The following is a 17,114-nucleotide window of genomic DNA, read 5'->3' as shown; positions in this document are numbered from 1 at the left end:
ATCAATCAGATTTTAGTTATAATGTAAATATCAAATGTACAGACATTATAAAAGTATAAAATACTTTTAGCACAAAATCTCATTATCAATCGTTAAATATTATCTTTTTGTTTTTAATAGTTTTCGTAATAACTTAATATCTACACTTATAAAAAATCAGATATTTTTGTCAAACGAATTTTATTACAATACAGTTGTCGCTTCATTATTTTGTAAAATACAAATTTTAGCTCTTTTCCAAGCTATATCGTCGATACAAAAATGAGAAGAAAAGTGCCCTGTATCGTCGAAAAATTGAAATTGCTATATCATGGTTTTTTTCTTTCTTCTATATAAGTCTTTTATAATTACATTTACAAACATATAAGCTTCAACGTAGCACTACAGTCATTTTACTGCATCTATCTATATAAACATAATACGTCGATAAAATCAATTACCGCATATATGGTACATTCATTATAACTTATATTGATGATTTACTCGTTATTTAATTACATACAAGGTAAAAATTTAAAGTCTAAGCTTTAAATGTAAATTATGTAAAAAAAAAAAACAAAAAAAAAAAACAAAAAAAAAAAAAAACATTGATGGATGTTTACACTTTCATTCCCGTTTGATGTTTTGAAACGTGGTATTTACATATTATTATTAAAGAATTGTTGACGATCATAAGTGACAATAAAAATATTTGCATTTTGTATTATATGTATAATGCCTATAAATTTTATCCCTATACATAATGCTTAAATTTATTTTATTATACTTTAACAGAAGAAAATCGAATTTCGAATGAAATGTAATAAAATATTCAACAAAATTAAAAAGGCCAGATCGAAAATATAATAACATTTTATTCTGCCATGATGCAAGTTACATTCAGTAATAATTATAATTATAATAAAGATAATATTGATACAATATCAATCATTATTTATTTTTGTTTGTTTAATCATCACTGTATTATTGTACATTTGTTTTTATACATAAATCTTTCTTATCTTCAAAGATCATTGATTTATTTAATAAAATGTTTGGAAAAATCAATGCTCTTTAATTCAACAATTGTTACATTACAAACGAGCAGATTTCAAATGAAAGTCGACGTTTACAACGAGAATTGCCTAACTCGCGGTAAAGATCATCGATTTTCAATATTTGCTCGTATTTAACTTCTCTTTTACTTACCATACAAACTAATTTTGTCGACTCTTATTGGGTCTGTTAACTTATCGGCATATTTACAAGTCATAGTAGTCGAAAAGAATGAGTTTACGCAAAATGACTTCTTTCGCATAGACGCTTTGAAAGTGCATTTCACAGCTCATACACTTACATTGCTTATAACAAAATAGATTTTACAGGGACATACCCATAATCATTTTTCATTGCTGAAAAATGAAATGGTACATAAATTATAAAAGGAAATATCATGTACATATCGCAACGGAGCATATTAAATTTCGTTATCTTAACAAGAGTAAAACAAGATTTTACAGTATTTAAATTAAGGATTAAATTATAAATACAAAATTTTTTTTTAAATGACATTCACAACAACGTGTAATTTATAATTCGGATGAAAACTATATTTTTTTTATAAATTACTATAAGTAGTTAAATAGTTTTATTTTACTCTTATTACGATTTATCAAAATGCTTTCTTTTTTGTTTTTTTTTTGTTTTGTTTTTGTTTTTGTTTTAAATATAAATTTAAAATTAGTATGGTATATTTTATCAATTATGATTTTCACAATTTATTCTTCCGATGAAAATACATTCTTTATTAAGACTTTAAAGTGATTTTCGTTAACAAAAATACAAGTACGCGAAGAACACTTGCTAAATTTCAAAAAGATATTTGATATCTCAGACAATGTTTACATTTGTTGTAAATTTTTTTTTAAAATAAAAATGTAAATAACGATGTATGAAAATTGACAAACTGCATAAACTTATGTACACCTTATAATTATCAGGAGTAAATGATTAATGTTAATAATGATTAGAACTTACTTTAATATATGCAAATCGTCATATCAAAGATCTTCGTGCTTAAAGCACGCTCAAGTTTTGCAAATTTTTATATAAAAAATTTAAATAGCATTAAAGAACTTGCTTAAATTTAAATACTTTTGTGTAATAAACGGAAGATGAATAATAGGAAACAAGACTCATTTAGAGAATTAGGAAAAAACATCTTATCAACTAGAAGTGTACTTTCTTTCACCGACGCTCAATTATTCATCTAATTAACAATATTCAATGCGTATATGCGTGTGCATTCTGAAAAAATTTAATATAATTTTTGTCATCTGAGAGAAAGAATAAAAAGAGTAGGTTTTATAAGTTCTCGACATTTTGAAATCCAAGAATAGATTTGGGAGTCTCCCTATAAGTTTTCACAGAAAATCTTTATGGTTAGCGGAGTATCCTCGTCGAGAAATTTACAATCCTGCCTCTAATAGAATACAAGAAAAATAAATTAAAACTTCTTTTGGGACGAACCAAAGTTATGAAGAACAGTTCTCCAAATTAAACATTCGAGATCCAATTATCTCTTATTTATACGCCTTCTGCATAATCACGATCTCCGACATTGATGCGATCTGGGGCAGACATAACACTGAAACCGAGCATTTTACTATCTACTTTAAACATTTTGCCTTTCTTCGGTTTTTTGGATTTATTCTGAAAATTTTATAAAGAATTCCAATGAATCAACATATTTCATAAATCAAACGTAAATATCATTTTAACGAGACGATAAAGGATAAATACTTTATTTCTGTGTTTGCTTTATAGTGTGCGCGCACGTGTTCATATATATATATATGTGTGTGTGTGTGTGTGCGTGTCAGGTAAATGTCTATAACAATTCAACTTGATTAAATTTTTAATAATACTTTAAAATACTTTTGAATTTTCCATTACAAGCATACATCAAATTTCATATTAATTTTTTCAAATCTTCGTGTACAGACATTCAATTTTATAAAAAAAAAAATATATATATATTAATTTTTATATAAATAAGAAAATCTTTACTTTCGAATATTCATAAACAATACGGCAAGTCTCGTTAATAATATTTATTCATGAATCAAAGTGTTATATGTCGGCTTTAAACGTACCTTTACTTCTTGAAATTCCGTTGAAGTATTTGGATTAACAGCAGGAGCTGGCTTACATAAATCATCTGCGTGTGTCTGTGGCCGCTGAGACGATTTCCATTTACTTCTTTTTTCTAAAAACTGCTTAGCGAATTCAGAACATTGTTTACCATCGCCCAAGTACATACGTACATATTCTTTAACTTCATATGCTGCTTCAATGTCGCGTAAGAAGCCAATAAAAGTAGGTACTGAAAAATTTCGTCGTTTCACGATTTAATAAATTATTCCTCAAAAAAATCTATGTAAAATATTTCAATAACAAAGATTAAGAAATGATTAAAAATTTTTTTTACTCATTTGTAAATTATTTATCATTTGAATTAGTAAATAGACAATTTGATAAGTGTATTGTTATGTTGAAATTTTGTAAAAATAATGAATTATAGAATAAGCGAGTTATTGATTATTAACGACATTGTGTAAATAATAATTTGCAATACTAACTATCTACTGATACTTGAAGACCAGTCAAAGCTTTGTTACACCATTGGGTGAAATCATCAGTTTTGGCAGTATTTTGTTCAAAAAGCTTCTTCACCAATTCCTCTTCCTTTTTGTTTTTATTCTTCACCATTTTATTATTTTGCTGCTGCTGCTGCTGCTGCTGCTGATGCTGATGCTGATGCTGATGCTGATTCTGCTGAGGAGATAATTTGGCGGCGGTCGTCTGTTGCTTTATCGATGTCTTAGAACTTACGGCGTTAACCATTTTTGGAGCAATGGTGTTAACTTTTGGAGTCAAATCATCCCAAAAGCCCCCACCAGCTCCATAAATTTGGTTACTAGAGTTTGAAGTGTTTGACCAATTTAAACTCTGAGATGCCGTACCCCAAATACTGACATTTTGCAGTGTAATAGTTGCCTCTTTCTGACTGGCCTTCTCTTTTTCTTGTCTTTCTCTTTCTTGATGCTAAAGTAATTTGAAATTAGACTAATTGTTCTTAATATTAATCTTTATAATAATACTTTTCAATTTTAATAAAAACGAAATGCTTTTTTTGGCAAAGTTTGGCTCGCACGAAAGCATCTTACAGAAGCAGGGTAATACATTTTTCGTTCACGGTACAATTGCATATAATATCTGCATAATACGATGAAACTAACAGTAATAAGATGAGGCCATTGGAATTGAAAAGCAAAAATTAATTTCGAATAAAGAAAATTAGTTGATAATTTTTTTTTACTTGATATTGACCTTAACTTTGGCGACTCTCTCCTGCTCTTCCTGTTGAATTTGGGCGAGGCTCTTCACCTGATTCATATTATTAATGGGAGCGGCCTTTTCGGCCCATTTAAATTGCAAACGTTTGGCAGAATCTGTAAGTGCTTCCTGAGCTGCTTCGGCTGCCTTCTGCTGGGCCAATTGCTGCTGTTGTAGCAACTGCTGAAGCCGCAAATCTTCCTGTAATTTTAATTCAAATAGTAGCACGGGACACTGTTGCACCAATGTGGAGAGTGTAAATTTGCAAAAGCGTATACTTACAGCCTTCTTTTCTCTTTCAAGCCTTTGAATCTCGGCTAGAGAGGCTTGGGCAGTTGGTGGGGGTGCAGGAGGAGCTTGAGCCCAGGGAGCCTTACTGCGTTCTTGTAATTTCCGAAGCGCCTCAGCCTCTCTTCGTCTTTGCTCGGCTTTTCTCGCTTGTTCCTCGGCCTCGGATTTCTTACGGGCCTCTTCCTCTTTTCTGTGAGTAGTGTTTTTTTTTTTTTTTTTACTTTTAATGAGAGATACAATATATGCTTACAATTACGGTAATGAAAGTCGAGGCACTCTTACTTTGACGATTGTTAAGCTTTAGTATTGTTAAAAAAAATTCAGTTGAATATTTTATATATGAAATATAATTTTGGTATTTCTAGTATTAACTGTTGTTGTATTGCTTATATAGTACTTTCGAGTAAAATGTTCAAGCTCAATGCTCAGCTTATATTCGCGTTAACAACATATATATTAATGAGTTGTTGTTTTTTTTTTTAAATTCGATCACACTGACTTTGAAAAACTTATTTAAAATCTACATAATATTTATCAATTTTATTACAATACTACGTATTCTCTCTTATCGATAATCTCGATTTCCAATTATATGTAATTTTTTTAATCTACAACTAAGATATTCCATTTTTATTTGTCATTTTAATTAAAAACCATGATTTAGTAATGAAAACCTATAAGATATGATATAAAATGTTGTTAAGATTTCAAATTATAAATAAAAATTAATTACAAAGCTACAAAATACAATGATAATTATAATAAAACGATGTTATTTTTATTTTTAAACGCAATAAATATACCTTAATCTTTCTTCTTCCTGCCTCTTCTGCTCTTCTTCCAATTTTTTTCTTTGTTCCTCCTCTCTTCTTAATTTTTCCTCCTGTCTCTGGGCTTCCTCGCGTTTTCTCTTTTCCTCTTCTTGCTTTTTCCTATTCAGCTCTTCATCCTGTTTTCGCTTTTCCTCGCGTTTCCTCTCCTCTTCCTTACGTCGCCTTTCTTCCAGTTTTCTCCGCTCTTCTTCCTGCTTATGCTTTATTTCTTCAAGACGTCTTTTCTCCTCATCACGTTTCTTTCTCTCGGCCTCTTCTCGCTTTGCCGCTTCCTCAGCTGCTTTCAATCTTGCTAATTCTTCCTCTTGCTGACGTTTAACGCGTTCTTGTTCGACCTTTTGTCTTTCTAATTCTTCTTTCTTCCGCAGCTCCTCTTTCTTTTTTTCTTCTTGCATTTTTAGATTCTGTTCCTCCTATAATAATTATACATAAAAATGATATTTTAACGCAAATGCTTTCAATTGAGTTACAAATTTAATAGTAAATAATTAAAGGTTTTAGAATATTTTTGTATAATTACACGTATAAACGAGTATTTTATTTTAAAATATTTGTAAAAAAAAGCCAAAATTATGTTTAGAAATTTTACAACAGTAAATAAAATAAATATTAACATTATGAAAATAAGAGCTTATTGATAATAAAACATAAATTTAATATATTTTTAACGTTCAAAAGAATTAAACTTTTTAAAATATTAATATAAATTAATAGTATGAATGGTCATTTATGCATATAAATATGACTATTTTTCACGTTTACCGGTATAACATTATACATATTACTTCATAAATTCATTTTTCTATCATTCATTTTGCATATCATACCAATATTTGTTGCTCTGTCTTCATATCCTTAGGATGAATATCCCATAATGAGCCAGGCAGTTGGCCAGGAGGTACTGTTGGTTGAATCGCACCAACCTGAGTTCAACGGTAATGTTATTACATAAAATGTTAATTTTTAAAGTAATCGATAAAATATTTGTATATTTGTTATTTATGTTTTCAATAATTGTACAATTTCTTCTTTATGATTGTTATAAATTGCTAAAAGAGAATAAGATATTTAATTGGATAATTAATCTGAGAAATGAATAAGTTAATAGCCTATACATGAATATGTATCGTTAACGCAATAAAATTAAGTTTATAATTGAATATATCTTACAAACATAACATTAATATTTTATAAATATATATATTTTCAATTGCTAAAGTATAAACATTATTTAATTTACCAAAGAAATTTGTATTTCAACACAATAGCCACCAATTTTATTTGCAATACTTAGCATTTGCAATTGTAATAAAAAGAAATAATTTTTTTATGTCCATTATCTTATCAAACATATAATTTTGAAAAATTATATTCGGATTAATGTATAATACCAAAATTTAACACACGATTTGGAAAACTAACGGCACACGAATATAAATAAGCTTAATTTAAAAAATACCTTTATTTATATGAAATAAAAATATTATTGTCCTCTAGTCGAATATTATAATCAACTGCTTTATAATGAATAATAAACAAAAATCCATATTTTACAAGGCATTTTTTGATACATTAGTTATATTAAGTAGTTTAAATACCTATTGATCTCACAATAATAAAGCTTATCAAAGAGAAGCTTAACTACTACAAGCTTAATTGTATATGTATAGTAAACACAAGATTCATTCATGAACAAATCCAAAGCACAGTCTATGTAAACAGGATAATATTAATGGCACGTTGATTACTTGTTTCAAGTGATTGAATTTTCTACACACGCGTGCACACACACACACACACAAATTTGTGCAAATTCATATAGAACTCGATTAAAATAGTATGAGACTTTTATATTGAAATAATTCCCAAATGTTACTTCTAAAGTAGAAATACAATCGAAAAAAACAAAACAAAAATGAATTTATGTCAAATATGTGAGTTTACATGCAATTGATTCAGGATATTCTACTGTATTTATGTGATTGAGCCTTTTTAGTCGGTTGTATTGAAATATTAGTATAAAAATTAAGATTACGATATATTAATTGACAAATCCGATAAAACATAAATCTTTGTTAAATGAAAAATAAAACTAACGAAGTGTTCCCTAATAAATTGGTACAAAAATAATTAATTATATATATATATATATATATATATATATATATATATATATATATATACACGAATTACAGATAAAGAATAAATACTTTTTTAATTTTCCATCATTTGATTAATTAATTTGTTAAATAAATATTTAGTTAAAATGGCTATAAGATAATCTATGGATTCCGAAATTAATCCTATTTATAAAATGTAGTTATATTATTTTAAAATTATTTGACAATACAATTCATAAGAAGTATAATGGTTCAATAATATTCTTTGGTAATTGGTTTCTTTATGAGGTTCGATATTACTGATATATTAAGTCTTTTGAAAAGTATAAAAGTTTTAATCTTCTATTTTCTAAAAGAAGTATTTTAGTAGTTAAAAATGATTATTTTTCATAATCTGAATTCTCAGACATCTCAGAATAAAAGATAGGTTTATAAAGTATTTGAAAAATGTTAAATTTAATAAATCTATTAAAAAAAAAAATAATAAAAAATTACAAAGTACTCCATCACTTGAAAATATTATTTATTAATTTTAATTATTTGCTATAATTATTAATATAATTAATATTGATTAATATAATTATTATTAAGGCTCTACAATGATGTATAATTCACGTATAAGAAATCAATGTATAAGAAAAACGAAACTATATATTTATTTAACTCGGGCGGCCAGTTGAAATTGAAATAAATTATCTTTGCTTTTTCATTCTAATTCAAGCCTGAAGTAAACACATTTAATTGATAAATTGCTTTTCCATTAAATAACCCGAAACTTATGAAACCTCAGCGCGCAGTAAAACAAATGTAAATTAATGGCATCTTTACTGACCTGCGTCATCCAATTTTGCGCGTTAAAGGACGTAAGATGAGGCGGTGGTTGATGCCATACTGACTCGATCTGAGTCTGCAGCTGGGGTTGTTGCTGAATATGTCCACTGCTATTGACGGCGAGCTGCCTAAGCCAGGATTTTATCGGATTGTCGTCCTGGGGTTGGGGTAGCGGTTGGGGCTGGTGCTGGGGTTGTGGCTGTGGGGGACTTGGAACGATCGTCGACTGCGGTAAGGGCGGCAAATTTCGCATGCCGCTCATTTGTTGCATCAGTTGCTGGATCGGATCTATTGCACCAGTAGACATATGGGGACTGGGCGCGGGTACGTGCGCTGGTTCTGGATGACTTTTTGCTGCCTATGTGCAAGAAAATAATCATTAATCATTAATATTTATTAACGTTCAATTTACTGCAATTGCGTGTAGAGGCAATGGGAATATTGTTGAGATATACTGCAAATCAATTGAAACTAAACAATTGTGAATTATAAGCAAAATACAAGCCAAGAGATGTATTTTAAATATATTTTAATGTCGAATAATCCACAAATTAAGTGAAAGTGAAATGGAGTGAAAGTGTCTGGAAATTTGAATCTGTTGAAGATACACTAAAGGCTTATTCACATTAAATGTATTTTTAACTATTTGATATTACATTCAAGCTTTTTCATTTATCACGTCTTATTATTATTATTATTATTATTATTATTATTATTATTATTATATACGTAAGACTTTCTCTTGTAAAAACATACGATTAAACCAACCTTCCGCGATGTTATTACGAGTTAATCGTAATTAAACATGTAAATTGTGATCGTCTGGGTAGCACTAAAATTTACCTGATGAAGTTGGGGAAAGATTTGCAGTACCGAGCTCGAAGGTGGTGCCGGTTGCGGCATCGTAGGTATAAAAGTACTTGGGACAGCCGGCGGCTGGGATTGTGGCATCTCCGATATTTCCGAATCGATCGATCTCACATATTGCAATACCAGCTGATTTTGCTCGACGGGGCTGAGGTTCGCCCACTGCTCCGACTGAGACAGCTTACCAATGGCACTCGCACGCAACTGCTTCAAGAACATCTGCTGATTCTGCAGGAGTCGGTATTGCTGGTACTGATACAGGAGTAGCGGATCATCGATGGGGGTCGGTTTGGGCAAGCCACCGGGTACTGGCATAGTGTTCGGCACCGCTCCAACAACACTCGGCGACATTCTCATATCGGAGAGCTACGGGCAAAAGTGACACTTTTGTTAAGAAGTTGATAATACATATATTTCTTCTTTTATTTAAAAAAGAAGAAAAAAAAACTTTACTTGATTTATTGAACATCGTTCAAGATTATCAGTAACGATCATTATCGAAATTACATTTTTAATTTTACACATTATGCACGCATAACATTTCATATACATAAGTTATTGCAAATAAAGTAATTGTCTATTATCGTGAAATTAAAAAATGCGGTTGAATATATTTTCAATTTATAAAAAGGCGGATTTTTTTTTTTTTTAATAAAAATTACTTTAAATACATAAATTGAAGGAAGAAAAATAAATTTAATTTCGATTGCTGGAGCTTCACTGGGGAATGACATAACGCTCAATTACTAGGAATAGAAGCGTTTACCTTGAGTGGAGGGAAATTGGTGCCTGGTTTAAATGGTACTCTGCCACACAAATTTATGAGGTCGCCAAGCGTTGTGTATCTCTCGTCGCAGGTTCTCCTGAGCAGTAAATTTGGTGTAAAGTAGCCCTGTTTATGCCACTCGCCCATCTCGCTGGCAAGGAAAGGACCCTGAACCTCGCCCTGCGGATCCCTATAATACCATTTCTCTTGTATAACTGTAGTGGTCTGTGTGCCTGGCGGTATTGTCGACTCGATAACCGTTTGATTTACGACGACCGCCGACGAAGACAGAACACTCGATGCTGGCTTTTCGTCTCGAGGACTTCCGCCATCAATGAGTTTTGCGACCTCTTCCTCCATCCTATCCAAGTTGTCTGTTTCTGTTCTCTGTTTGTCGTCCGTTTGCTCTTGCCGCTGTATTATGTTGACACCCACATCCGCAGGAACTCGCTGAGGTATTGATTGTAGCGGTTGTTGCTGTTGTTGTTGTTGTTGTTGTTGTTGTTGTTGCTGTTGTTGCTGTGGAATATTTGATATTTTGATTTTCGTCGGCTCCACGGGCTTTCGCAATTCAAGTTTGTTGGCGTTCTCTGCTTTACTGGATGTTTTATTGCGCTCGGTTTTAGGTTTTGGATCATCTATTTTCATTGGGCTTTCTATTTTCGATTTGGCTTTAGAAACTGGCACTGTAAGGTAAAATAATATACATTGTGAAGATCTTTTAATCTGTTAATTAAATATCAAATAAAGCATATAAATTACTTTTTTTTAAACCAATATGAGTTAATTTTTTACTTAATTACCTTTCAATACATGAAATAAATATTTAAATAATTCATGCATATTTAAGTGTTGAACATACGTTAATAATTCGTATAATTTGTATGTTTGTAAACAAAAAAATATTATTGCACAATTAATAAGTTTTATTTCTTTGCAATAACAATAAATATAAAATTAATAATATTTTATTAAACTAAAACTTATTTTAAATTATAACGCGGAACTTTTTTTTTTTTTTTTTTCAAATTCAATAACGTTTTATGCGAAAGCGAAGTAATCAAATATTTATCACCAACTTAATGCAATTTAAAACTACGGTAATAAATCATAAGAGGCAGATCGAATATTTTCGTACTCGATTTCATGTATTTTTATCTTTCATTGTTATTTAATTATTATAAAAAGTAAATTACTTTATATTTTACATATTTTTAATAATTATAAGAATCGTGTAATAAATGTTAAAATAACAAAGTTTACGACATTTAATTAAGGTAATATATGAAAAATAATAATAATAATAATAGATGGAAAAACATTAAATAAGCAAATTTCTCACCATTTGTAGTGGTCGTCTGTGGTGAATTCTTCTGAGGTTTTTCTTGTATTAATTGCTTTGTTCCTTTATCTTTCTTCCTCGAATCGATGGAGTTCGTCGCTGGTTGACTACTACTAACAGTTTGACTAGTGTTATTATTCGTCGTGGACGAGGTCTTTTTAATAGAGGGACTACTGGAAACTGATGTTAACTTTATTGGTGATAAACTACGTCTCGTCTCCTTCTCTGGTGGTAAAATTTGATCTTCAGATTCAGCATGCAAGGACTTTGGCCGTTCACCGTTTAATGCCCGGTCGAATTTTGTTGACCGACTAATAATGGGAGCCGATCTTACACCATTTTTATACTGTGAAGCATTACCCTCCGAAACACGACGTATTCGTGAGCCCCGTTGCTTTCTATCGTGATGCACTCGATCTGGATGCTCCTCATCGTCATCTGAGTACATGCCATGAAATGCTCCGGAGGCATCGAAACTACCACCACTTTCACTGGGATTTTCGGTCGCCCTGTAAAACTCACTGTGTATCATTTCATTCCTGATATTCAATGATTAATGCAAAATTTTTCATTTATTTTTCAGTTAAAATTTATCGCTCTCGTTAATATTCGTAACATAATACTCAGAACATTCACAGAATTATAATACAATTTTCTTGTGACTGTCGAATATTCAAAAATGGCTAGCATTCATCAAACATAAATTTAATTTCTAATTATCGTTTCAAATAATGCTTAAATACTTATGGGATATTGATTTAGAGATGAGATTCATTGTGAAAAATTTATTGAATCAATTCAATTAAAAATTATATTTTTATTTTATTCTAATACATTTAAAAAATAATGAGTAGTTTATCAAAAGTTAATTGAAGCAATAGCAATAATTTAAATAGATTTTGTAAGTTAGGTTGCTTTAATATAAATACAAAAATATATTGTTTATTTGAGTACATTTCTTAAAACAATATGTTTAAAAAGTTTATTAGTTATAATCATTAAGTAAAAGACGTTAGGATTATGAAATATAATTAATAAATTATATTCTTTCAAATATTTTCATTGACATATATATATATATATATATATATATATAAGTAAATATATATCTAAAATTGTCAGTTAAAACTCGTATCTATAATTAATATAAAATCAGAAAAAGATAGTTACCATTCTGGTAGATTATCGTGATTATCATGATGATTTGAACGATTTTTACGTAATGGAGGTGGATGAGAATCAAACGCTCTATTACTCCCTTTATGATCCCAACGTTCTCTCTTTTTATCTTCATCGCCATCTATTTTTTCGTCTCGTTCTTTATCAGCATCACGCCAACTCTCTTTAGCTACAATAAATATATATTTTTAATTCGTAGTAATATTTAGTTTTCGTTGAATTAACTATTTAAATACATGAAAATATTCAAATTCACTAAATATCTCTAATTAATAGAAATTCATTACTCCATTTTTCAGCTCTTGCTTTATTCAATCGCCAACCATCGTCATTTCCTCCACCACCTCGATTGCGCCTCCAATTACTTTCCATAAGAGAATTGCCACTTAAAGCACGACTCACATCCTTTCTAGGACTAGTTGACCCGTTCCACTCAGCCGGATCTACTCCGTTTCGTTCTGACCAGGTACGTTCACTTGGAGGTCTATCAAATGCTCTGGTTCGCACCTATATCGATAAATTAAATTATATTTATATCCTTGCATTAAAATAGTAATTTAATAAAATAAAGCGTATATTTTACCGGAAATGATTGTGTTTCAATTCTTGGACCTTCTCCCATATCTTCAAAGCCCACACCACGATAATGACCGCCCGTTCTTCCACTTCTATTCCGCCCTCCACGATCGACACTACCACCTCTACCACGACTAGCACTATTATTTCCACCTCCCCCACTCCATAAACACTGTTAATAAAAAAAAATAAAATAAAATCTTTAATTATTTACATTTATTTAGCTAAAATTTTCACTCTTAAAATATGGTATATATAATATTTTTAGAAATTCATCGGCCATATAAATAACTGAAATACTATATTATAAATTTATTAATATAACAGAATTATAGATGCTGTATGTTTGTTAAATATTAATTTGCCGTCTCTGTACAATAAATTTGCTTACTGTTTCTTCCTCTGTCATTTGTATTAATGCCAATGGTAGCTGAGCTTTTGGTATATAAAGCGCTGTAAAACTTGACAATGGCTCTGGAGGCTTACACATACGATCAAAAAGAGCAAGCATCTCTTCTCGACCGTATCTATGCTCCGCCAACTGATACCGAGGAATTGTGAGACTTCCGCCTCCGCCTCCACTGCATCCATCTCCTGCCAAATTGCGTAACCTATAAATTAATATTTTTATTATATTATGCATGTCAAAAAGTCTTGTCTGAGAAATTGTTTGTAAAAATAGATAATCACCATTCTGGACCGAACTTCAGAGAATCCGTCATGATGCTAGAACTCCTGTAAGTTTGAAAATTCTATATTTTATTATAAGTAACTAATAAGTTAATAGATGAATCCATATAAAATTTGATACGATTAATGAAATAATTAAATTACACAGCCGCCAAATTTTATCTTTGATATTTAAATATAAGTGTACAAAATTATGAAATTTATTATCTCTGTATGCGATAAATAGCAAAACAATGAATGGAGTTTTGAAAGATCTAATCGACATAATTACTTGTATTAAAATAAGCAGACAAGTATTTCTCTTTAAAATCTGCTTGGATCTAAAGTCAACAGAATGAACAAAGAGTTCCTTTAAATTCTCGTCAATTTCAGCGAACGCATTAACTCATTCCGAGAAATATATTGAATAATCCCGGTAAACGAATTAGCTGACGAGAGATGAATTCGGTTAGCTTAGTCAAGACGTGCAACGATCTGTGTAGAAATAAATCTGCTGCTGTTCAAGAGCCCAGAGGTGAAAGACGCATAATTCGTAAGGTCAATGTACAATTACGGTACAGAGAATATTGTGTGGGGCTGGGGACCGAGGAAGTCAGTTCTACACTATTTGTCAAAGCCGGCGGCAATATCATTGAAAGGAAGAAGTCGGTCGAGCCCAATTTTCTGCGGGTCGTGAGCAAAAAGAGCATTGCCTTTAATGTACATTTTCCCCGTGCATAGGCGAGAGCCAAGGTGGCAGCGTTAACCCAACTTTTTTTTTGCCCGAGCGAGACGACATGCATTATCGCTTGGCAGTCAAGGGACTCGACTCAAGGGTGAGGATTTGAAGGGACGCGGTGAAAAATTCAGAGAATATGGCACGAAAATACCTTTTTTTACTCCGAAATCACCGAGAAAATGATACAACACACCAATATGGCCGATACGAGCTTTTTGGAATAAAAAGTCGCCGTAGATTGAATGTACGCGTGCGCACCAAACACAGGCTTACTGCATTAACTTATGCTGCTGCTGCCACTGCTGTTGCTATTGCTGCTGCTGCTGCTGCTGCTGCTGCTGCTGCTGCTGCTTCTGTTGCTGCTTCTGTTGCTATTGCTGCTTCTGCTGCTGGTGCTGCTGGTGCTACTTCTGCTGCTTCTGCTGCTGCTATTGCTTCTATTGCCACTATTGCTGCAATTGTTGCTGCTATTGTTACTGCTATTGCTGCTAATGCTGCTACTGCTGCTGCTGCTACTACTGCTGCTATCATAGAGAATTTTATAGGGTGTATAGTGACGGGTTACTGTAAGATACAACTAAAATTCCGTGACCCAATGTTTTCTACTTATAGATGTCACAAATAAATAAGTACGTCTCTATTTATTTCATAAGGCTCGACGAGAACAATCATGATAATTTATAAAAACTGTCTCATTAATGATTAGCCTCGAATAAAATCTAACATTTTTTTCGATTCCCGAGAATTCGTTCAAAGTTGTCAAAATCTATCAACAAGTACTCTCACGCCAATAATGATAACGATAATAATAAATAATAAATAATAAATAATAAATAACAATAACAACGACAGCGACGACAACGACGACGATAAAAATAATAATTACAACATGAAATACATGTAAAACAACATTATTATTATTATTATCACCATAGTCATTATAATAGTAGTAATAGTAGTAAAAGTAGGCGTAGTAGCCGTAATTAGCAGTAGTAGGAACAACAGCAGCAGTAATAAAAGTAAAAATATATTAATTCTATTATGTCTTAAAGACACATATCCTATTTGTTTCAGGTGCAAACACATTTTTAGATATTATTTGAAATTATAATTTGTTAAGTAAGCACGCTTCGTCGAATGATTCAATAATAAATTTTAACATTATAAATTGAAGTGATTAAAAAAAAAAAAAAAAAAAATTAATAATAGAAGCAATTGTTAATTAAACATTAAAATAGGAATTTCAATATTTAGTTGTTGTTTTATAATGGATACTCTCTAATGTTGGATATAACAGTTGCATGATTTTGTGGAGAACGGATATTGCTATCCCCGTAGACGAATTAGAGAAAGTAGAAGATAAGCGTAGTTCATTCGTTATAGAGAACGAAGCTAAATACATGATTGAGTCGCTTGCGTCTTGCGTGAAAGTTTCATGCTTTCAAGAAGTTGGGAACCTCGATTCTTACACTTGCCGGTGCATATGTTGCATGTTACGTACCCATACTTCGACTGAATATTATTGTTTTTTATTTGTAATAACTGACCTCTTGTTACATGTACTCATTATATATTTTTACTCATGAGCATGAGAGATAAATGAAGACAACGATTGAAAATTGACTAAAGTTCCCATTTTAGTCAGATCAAACAATGTTGTATTTATTTATGACTTTCCCCGAAGCCTGATAAATTGTCCATTTTTAAGTAATGGCGGTTTTTGCAGTGATAAAGTCGATATCGCTATAAATGACGTCGTAAAGATTTATTGAGAATTGCCAATGATACAGTGTTGAAAAACTTTAAAATGTTCATTTGTATCTAAAGCACCGTGCATACAACAAAAATATAAAGATATATATATATATATATATATATATGTATGATGCGTGTATGTGTATTTATGTATAATTTTATGACTGAACATGCATTTTTAAACCAATAACTTTTTCAATTGCAATAATATTTTTAAATGTCTATTTTCTACTTAAAAATTAACATCTTGACTTTAGAACTGTGAAGAATCTCGTAAGAACAATTATTATTGTTGTGCTTAAAAACTATAAAGCATATGAATAATTATGTTTAAATTTAATAGAATCAATTTAACTATAATATTATCGATAATTATTGTGAAAATCGTTGAAAGTTGATTGGTTTTTAAAACTTGATGTTAATGATATTAGAAAAATTATAATATGAAGGAATATAATTTCATTTTACATTCGGTAAAGTTCTTTACTTATTATATATATATATATATATAATAATAATAATAATAATAATTTTCATTACCTATGTACTAAATATTAAAAATATGTATTTCACGTCTATTATAAAAATACGAGCGAATCAATGATTGCTTAATTTTTTTACGTGGCAAGTAATAATTATTTAAAAGAGCTTATCTTCTCTAGATTTCAATAATGTGAATGAGTAATTATGCAATAATATATGTTTTTTAATTTGAAAGCTTCGATTATTATTAACTAATCTGCTATCTACTATTTCGCATGAATGCCGA

General features: G+C 30.5%; 1 protein-coding gene across 3 annotated transcripts; it reads right to left on the bottom strand.

Annotated features, from left to right (window-relative positions):
• Window positions 1–1,744: 1,744 nt before the first annotated feature.
• Window positions 1,745–14,888, bottom strand: LOC105360263 (PERQ amino acid-rich with GYF domain-containing protein 2). 3 transcript variants are annotated; one of them, XM_011497115.1, is made up of 17 exons: window positions 14,864–14,888; window positions 13,873–13,917; window positions 13,574–13,793; window positions 13,190–13,354; window positions 12,894–13,113; window positions 12,598–12,775; window positions 11,428–11,948; window positions 10,086–10,771; window positions 9,296–9,685; window positions 8,454–8,810; window positions 6,329–6,424; window positions 5,472–5,914; window positions 4,660–4,858; window positions 4,372–4,578; window positions 3,621–4,086; window positions 3,135–3,364; window positions 1,745–2,691 (listed from the first exon to the last, which is right to left on the bottom strand). In XM_011497115.1, exons 1-17 carry the CDS (start codon window positions 14,866–14,868, stop codon window positions 2,566–2,568), a joined length of 4,554 nt encoding a protein of 1,517 aa, XP_011495417.1. In that variant the 5' UTR covers window positions 14,869–14,888; the 3' UTR covers window positions 1,745–2,565. The 3 variants fall into 3 exon arrangements, with proteins under 3 accessions (XP_011495417.1, XP_011495418.1, XP_011495419.1); XM_011497116.1 differs by having other exon boundaries at window positions 11,428–11,936; XM_011497117.1 differs by having other exon boundaries at window positions 14,742–14,881.
• Window positions 14,889–17,114: the final 2,226 nt, after the last annotated feature.

This window comes from Ceratosolen solmsi, unplaced genomic scaffold (assembly GCF_000503995.2).
Source record: "Ceratosolen solmsi marchali unplaced genomic scaffold, CerSol_1.0 scaffold13, whole genome shotgun sequence".
In the NCBI taxonomy this organism is placed as follows: domain Eukaryota; kingdom Metazoa; phylum Arthropoda; class Insecta; order Hymenoptera; family Agaonidae; genus Ceratosolen; species Ceratosolen solmsi.
This window is presented reverse-complemented; position numbering and strand designations above follow the sequence as displayed.